The sequence below is a fragment of the Akebia trifoliata genome, chromosome 4, assembly GCF_017979445.1.
Source record: "Akebia trifoliata isolate Shusen 1 chromosome 4, ASM1797944v1, whole genome shotgun sequence".
Classification (NCBI taxonomy): Eukaryota; Viridiplantae; Streptophyta; class Magnoliopsida; order Ranunculales; family Lardizabalaceae; genus Akebia; species Akebia trifoliata.
This window is the reverse complement of record NC_141378.1, coordinates 10,017,815-10,025,564: the sequence shown is the minus strand read 5'-3', so window position 1 is coordinate 10,025,564 and position 7,750 is coordinate 10,017,815. Positions and strand designations below refer to the sequence as shown.

At 39.3% G+C, this 7,750-nt stretch overlaps 1 protein-coding gene and 1 pseudogene across 1 annotated transcript; one reads left to right on the top strand and one right to left on the bottom strand.

Annotated features, from left to right (window-relative positions):
- Window positions 1–3,249, top strand: LOC147403669 (pentatricopeptide repeat-containing protein At5g08510 pseudogene; annotated as a pseudogene).
- A 169-nt stretch (window positions 3,250–3,418) lies between these two features.
- Window positions 3,419–6,511, bottom strand: LOC147403668 (pentatricopeptide repeat-containing protein At4g13650-like). Its single transcript, XM_086439338.1, has one exon. The coding sequence runs from the start codon at window positions 6,363–6,365 to the stop codon at window positions 3,960–3,962; it is 2,406 nt and encodes an 801-aa protein (XP_086295464.1). The 5' UTR covers window positions 6,366–6,511; the 3' UTR covers window positions 3,419–3,959.
- Between the last annotated feature and the right edge of the window lie 1,239 nt (window positions 6,512–7,750).

Below are 7,750 nucleotides of genomic sequence, written 5' to 3'. Positions count from 1 at the left end.
ATTGAGACTTTAGAAGTGTTACAAAGCACACACTTATTATTTTTTGATAGACTAATAAAATATGATCCGAATAACCTTGTTTTCAACCTATAGCCAAAGCCTTTGATTTTAGTTTTTCCTTCAAAACCAGTTTTTCTCAACCTCTACTTCGACCTTGATACCTCAAGAACGAGATGGAATTATTGTGTAAGTAGGAAAAAAAAATGAAATTTTGGGTTGAAAAATCAAGGGTTTTCTACAAAAGATTAAATCGAGGCTCTAATTGTTCAACCTCCCAGGATGCAAGGGGGAGCTTCTCTATGGGGTTCCAAAGATTGGGTTCCTCCTGTTCTTCACTATTTGAACTATCAACCAACATTTTCTGATGAAATTGGCGATGATTCCTCTCAAACTAGCCCAGCAACCATCACAAAGGCAAGTTGAAGAGAAATTAATTTCACTCCTACAGGCATCTAAGAATTTAAAACAGATCAAACAGATTCAAAACCAAATAATCATTAATGGGTTCGAACAGAACAAATATATTGTCCCAAATACTGTTGCTGCATGTGCAAAATCGAAGAAAATGGCTTTTGCCCGCCAAGTATTCGATCGAATTCTTGACCCAGATGTTCTTCTCTGGAATGCCATGTTCAAAGGCTACGCGGAGAACGAATTCTATCTAGAGACTTTGGTTTTGTTTAATCAGATGAAGAGCAGAGATATAAGACCAAATTGTTTCACGTTCCCATGTGTTTTAAAATCGTGCGGGAAGATTTCTGCTTTGAGAGTAGGTGAGGAAGTACATTGCTTTGTAATAAAAAATGGGTTCAGTTCGAACCCATTTATCGGAACCACGTTGATTGAAATGTATTCAGGTGGGAGAGCAATTGAATTAGCTTATCACGTGTTCTCTGAAATGGAAGTAAGGAATGTAGTTGCATGGACTTCAATCATCAAAGCGTACATTTCGTCTGATATTGGGTTTGCCCGTTGCCTCTTTGACATGTCACCCAATCGTGATGTCATCTTGTGGAATATCATGGTTTCTGGTTATATCGGCATGGGAGATATGGTGATGGCACGTGAACTCTTCGATGAGATGCCTACCCGTGACGTGATGTCGTGGAACACTATCTTGATTGGGTATGTTGACAATGATGATCTCAAGGCTGGGGAGACGTTCTTCGAAGAAATACCCGAAAAAAATGTGTTTTCATGGAATGGATTGATTGGAGGGTATGCTCTTAATGGTCAGTTCTTTGAGGTATTGGGAGCTTTCAAAAGGATGTTAACTGAGTCTAATGTACGGCCTAACGATGCAACGCTCGTGACTGTCTTATCCGCTTGTTCAAGATTAGGAGCTCTCGGTTTGGGTCAGTGGGTACACGTCTATGCAGAGAACAACGGGTATAAAGGAAATGTTTATGTCGGGAATGGATTGATTGACATGTATTCAAAATGTGGGAGAATAGAGAGTGCGATCGATATGTTTAGTGGCATGGTTTCAAAAGATTTGGTCACTTGGAATAGCATGATCGGTGGCTTAGCGACACACGGACGTGGGGCGGATGCATTGAATGTTTTTCATCAGATGAGGGATTTTGGAGAGAAACCGGATGGAATCACATTTGTTGGTGTCTTATCCGCTTGTTCACATATGGGTTTGGTTGAAAGTGGATTCTCCTATTTCAAATCGATGGCTGAGGATTACTCGATTGTGCCTCAAATTGAGCATTATGGATGCATGGTTGATTTAATGGCCCGGGCTGGTTTGCTTAACGAGGTTATGGATTTCATAACGAAGATGCCTATTGAAGCGGATAGTGTTATTTGGAGCACATTACTTGGGGCATGTAAGACTTACAAAAATGTCCAACTGGCCGAGCTTTCTCTTGAACAACTTATCAAGCTTGAGCCAGAGAACCCTGCGAATTATGTCGTTCTTTCCAATATCTATGGGGAGACTGGGAGGTGGGAAGATGTTGCAAGGTTGAAAGTCACGATGAGGGAGAAAATGGTTCGAAAACCACCGGGATGTAGCTTGATTGAGGTGAAAGATAGTGTTGCTAAATTCTACTCATTAGATGAGAAGCATCCTCAGAGATATGAGATATACGGAGTCTTGCGTGGATTGACAAAGGTATTAAAATCGTCTCAGAATGAAGTAGAGCTTGGGGAGCTCGAGGAGGGAACTTGAGGAACATTTATGAATTTGGATTAGTGTATTTAAACTCAATGAATCAAGCTGGCTTAGTCAAAAACCATGTGGTGAACTCCAAGCCATGGGGATTAAAGAATGCTCCCCCATCATTGGAAGTTGACTCTCAAGTGCCAAAGGATGGTCATCCAAATGAAAATTCACTTGTATCAGTCATCTAAAGTAGAATTCATTCAGGGATTAAAGATTGCTACCCTGACATTCTAAGGTGACTCTCGAGTGCCAACGTTTGGTTGTCCAAAAGAAAATTCATTTGTATCAGTCAATCTAAAATTAGAATCATTTGTTGTCACAAATATTCAAACTTAGAATTATGTCAAATAGAAAACCATATTCTATTTGACATAATTGTTGAATTGCCTCTAATGCTATTCATTAGAGGAAACCATATTCAAAGGTATGGGTAATGTAGCACAGTATGAGCCATGAAAACATGTCTTAATAGAGCTTTTGCTGGAATCAATCCTCAGATTCTAGTTTTTGGGGTCATGAATTGATGGTAAAACTTGGGTTGGAAATTGATTTTTTATGTGGTTGTTCATGTTTGTATTTATCTTGTAACTTAGATTTTGATGGCTTTTCGATGTTTCAATAAAAAAATCAAATAGGAAAAACAAAACCAATTCAGCAATCTCTCACTATTGTAATTCTATTGAGAAATTTCAATTGTGTAGGTCTACTTCAACTCTATTATTTCATACTCTGTGTTGCATTGTACTGGATTTTCATGCCTATCTCAAACCTTTGAGATAAAGTACCAATGACGATGATGATTTTAATGGATTATAATTCATGAATTATTTCCTTTGAATTAATCTTTCCATTGGACAACAAATTTGACACACAAAACAATGGCACTGGTTATGATGATACCTGTTAATGTGGTCTAGAGGAACTACAGAACATCTAATTTGCATGAATGTGAAGGATGTCAAAAAAGGTTTTCCCCACTATCTTTTACCTTTCATTTATATTCTCTCATTTGATGACAAAACTTGAAACAGTCAACATTCATGCTGTGAGAGTCTGTGTTGCTGTGGAACGAAGAACAAAAGCTAAAAGTGTAAGTGCTGGTAAGTACTTCTACTGAAGTTTTGCACATACGAAGAAATCTCCCCGAGGGGAAGGTAAATCTGTAAGAGATCTGCTATTGGCACCCCAACTTTTACTTATTACGCACTAATTTCTTAAAAAAAATTATCAACCCCCGACTAAAGATTAAAACACACTTTTCAAACATTACAAAGGTTTGACTCAAATTATAATCTCAACATTACAAGATATCATAGCACTCAGTTCAAAGAATTTCAGTAGTTGTTTACAATTATGGTTAGACTCATGAAATCCTAAGCCCAAAAAATAGAAACCTAACGGAAAAAAAAACGAGAGAGCTTCTATTGGCACCCCAACTTTTATTTTTTCTCAACCATTCATTTATTTTCGTTATTTTTATTTGGGGTGTAATAAGTAAAAGTTGGGGTGCCAATAGCAGCCTCTAAATTAATGACTAACATTTGAACACATTGCTTCTTGCACGTTTTTTCTTTATCTTGTTGACATTAGATTGTTGTCTCTCCCCGCAGACTCCTCCATTGGGCTATTTTAGATGTATGATATATGCATCAAGTCCCTTCTCAGATTCATCATATAGACATCAAGTCCAGACTCGATATCTTATAGAAGCACAGCCCTGTCTTGGAATCATATGGAGGCAGAGGTGAAGCTGACTAGAAGAAATCAAAACTCGGAAAATTTTCTTTTAGACTGAACTCGACTTATTCTTCACCCTAAGCCTACTACAAGCAGGCTTCTTAATTATGTTATTCAAGTCCATTTTCCTCCTAATATTCTCCATATCTTCCCATCTCCCATTAATGGCACACACATTCGATAAAAGAACGTAAGCTGAGTCATCTAACATGTCCAACTCAATAAGATGTTTGGCAGCTTTCTTCCCAAGCTCCAAATCATTATGGGTTCTACATGAAGCCAACAAGCTCCGCCATACAAGGTCATCTGGTGGAACCAGCATTTTCTCTATAAACTTTTCAGCATCAATGAGCCTCCCTGATCGGCCGAGGAGATCAATTATACACACACAATGCTCTATTTCTGGCAAAATATTGAATTCTGAAGTCATAGAAGAAAAGTATGCAAGACCCTCGTTCACGAGGCCCCCGTGGTTACATGCGGTGAGAAGAGAAATAAACGTGATGTGGTCTGGTTTTAGTCCAAATTGTAGCATTTGATGAAAAGTTTCCATAGCTTTCTTGAAATAACCATGTCTAGAAAATGCCGATATCAATATATTCCATGATGGTCGAGATCGGTTACTTGGTTTGGGAAGCATTTGTAACACATCCTTCATTTCTCCACATTTTCCATACATATCCATTGCTGCATTTGTGACATGGAGATCAGACTCGAACCCTAGTTTAATGACCAAAGCATAAAGTTGTTGACCTTCCTCTAATAAAGCTAAGCTTGCACATGCGGCAAACCCTCCAGAGAAGCTGAATCGATCAAACTCAAACCCAACACGATGCATCTCCACAAAATGTTTTAAAGCTTCTTCGCCATATCCATGATGAGCATTTGCAGCAATCATCGCATTCCATGAAACAACATTTTTGTTATCCAATCGATCAAAGATGAAATTACTTGAATCAATATCGCCACATTTGGCATACATTGTGAGAAGAGAATTCTGCACATAACTGTCTCGTTCAAAACCTGCCAGGACTATATTTGCATGGATGGGCATCCCATAGTTTAGTAAATCATTTGGACACGAGCAAGAACCAAGAACATTTACAATAGTGATGTAGTTTGCGGACATGTCATCTTTTCGCATCAATTTGAAAGCCTTTATTGCTTTCTGTGGTTCTTCATTCTCAATGAACCCTCCTATGAGTGCATTCCACGTAACGACATCACACTCGGGCATTGTTCGGAATACTTGTTTGGCTTCCCTCATCATGCCACACTTACCATACATCGTGACCAATGCATTGCCGACGAGTAAATCTTCATGGAGTCCTATACGGATTGTCAGAGCATGGACGGTCTTGCCTTCAGTCAGAGCTTCATGGCTAGAACACGCAGCCAATGCACTAGCAAAAGCCACATTGTTCCTTATCGTGCTCATTAAAAGCAACTCGGCTAAGCGTTTTAGGGCACCTTGGAACTCTCTGTTTTGAACATACGAAGCCATCATGGCATTCCATGAAACCAAATCCTTTACGGGCATTTCTCGAAACAATAGTTTGGCATCTTCGCATCTTCCCGATTCAGAATACATAGTAACAAGAGCAGTTGAGGCACAAACAAATGAATCAAATCCATGTTTAAGAGCTAGACCATGAATTCCTCTTCCCCACTTAAATTCGTCTGCACTACTACAGGCGGAAACCAAACTACACACTGTTGTAGAATTGGGTTTGACATTGGTGCATCGCATCCAATGAAAACATCTCAATGCTTCCTCGCAAAGCCAATTATCTGAATAGGCCGATATCATCGAATTCCATGAGATTATGTCGCATTCCTCTATCTGATCAAAGACATAATATGCATCTTCTATGTTCCCAAAGTTTCCAAACATGGATATAAGAGAATTTGATACAGAAACATTAGATTCAAACCCAGAGACCACAACATGAGTGAGAACCTGAAGACCTAATGATTCATACTTGAGCAAGCCGCACGAACTGATCACTGTTGAAAAAGAATTCCGATTACAGCTAACAGCTTCACACCTCATTCTCTTGTATATCTCTACAACTTTCTTTGGATCACCATTAGTTGAGTAATCCACCATTAAAGAAGTCCAAGAAACCGTGTTCCTCTCCGGCATCTCCTCAAAAAATATTTGTGCTGTTGACATAAACCCATATGTACCATAGAAATGCAAAAGTGAAGAACTTATAAAAACATTGGATAACAACCCAAATTTAACAACAAATCCATGAATTTGAATTCCTTGAGAGACCATTGATATCGCCGACCTGTTGCAAGCAGTTATCAAACCAACAAGCACGAACCCATTAGGCTTAAAGCCTTGGACCCGCATTTCGTGGAATAATTCAACTGTTTCGGGATACAAACCCGCTTGAACAAAGCCCGAGGTCATTATATTCCACGATGCCTCATCTCTGTGAAGCATTTTATCGAACAAGTATCGTGCTGAATCTAAATTGTTGAATTTTGTGTAGAAATTGACCAATGTATTCTGATAGAAGAGGCTGAGGTGGATTGAGTGTTTGAGACAAAACGCGTGTACAGCTCTTCCAGTGATGAAACTGGTGATTTCTGAGAAACCTTTTTGAAGAAAGAGAGAGATTTGGGGATTTGGGTGTTTGATGAGGATTTGGATTCCATGGTTTGTGGGTTCTTCTTCTCCGCATGAGATTGGTGGGTGTTTTAAACGGGTTTTTATGGGAATAAGAGGGGAGGGTAGAATGGAGAACCTGAAAGCTGGGAGCTTTCTACTGCACCCAGCCAGTTTCGACCGTTTGTTTAACCGTTCTTTTTAAAGGTAGTTATGCTCTGCACTTGGTGTGATTCATACGGCTGTCAATGGATCGGATTACACCCAAAATCCATTCCATTTTGATCAGATAACTTCGAATCTGGATCGGTTTGGGGTTTTGATAAGGATTCCATTGACAATCCACATGTTTTGCCAAGTATATAGATTATACATAATGGGGGCGGTTCGCGGGACGTCTTCGAAACCAACTGAAAAACTGATGAAAGTCAACCGTTGGATTTTTAGCTTTCAACGGTTAGATCTCGTTTTGAAAGCAGAACATGCGGCCAACTGGAAACACAGTTTGTTTTAAACTTTTTAAATTATTTTCAAAGACCTCCCTCTATCATTTAGTTTATTAAAATTAAAATCATCTCTCCTCTTTCTCAAAACTAACATACGTATTCTATCTTCTCTCTCAAGTCTCTTCTCTACAAAAATCACACATTCAAACCCTTCTCTCTCACCAGGGTCTCTCAAAAGTTAATAATTGATCTTGCTCCAAAAGTTTAGGCTTTTCAGTGTTGTTCATGCTCCAATTTTCCTTCGCTTTTTTGCCTCCGATAGAAGACACATGAAGGACTCTATTGGAAATTGGACTGCTCAACCTCCTGTGTATGAACCCATAGTTGCTCAAGGTGGAAAAAAAAATTGTTGGAAATTAATTTTTCTTTGTTTTCTATTTTTTGATCGGTCTTTTGGGTCAGGGTCATCATCTTCTTCTAGTTCTAGTAAAAAAAGCAGCAATCGGGGTCGTCTATCGTGAACGTACAAGGCGGCATCACCACGCCATGGCTCGAACCAATAGAGAAGTTATCCTGTGTGCCGGGGCTCTTGGTAGTCCCCAACTTCTTTTACTAAGTGGCATTGGCCCACGCCCATACCTCTCATCTTGGGGCATCCCAGTGGCCCACCATCAACCTTACGTTGGTCAATACTTATACGACAACCCTCGTAACGGAATCTCTAGTTTCCACTGGATCATTCCTTAATACAGGTAGTTGGTATCACAGACTCGG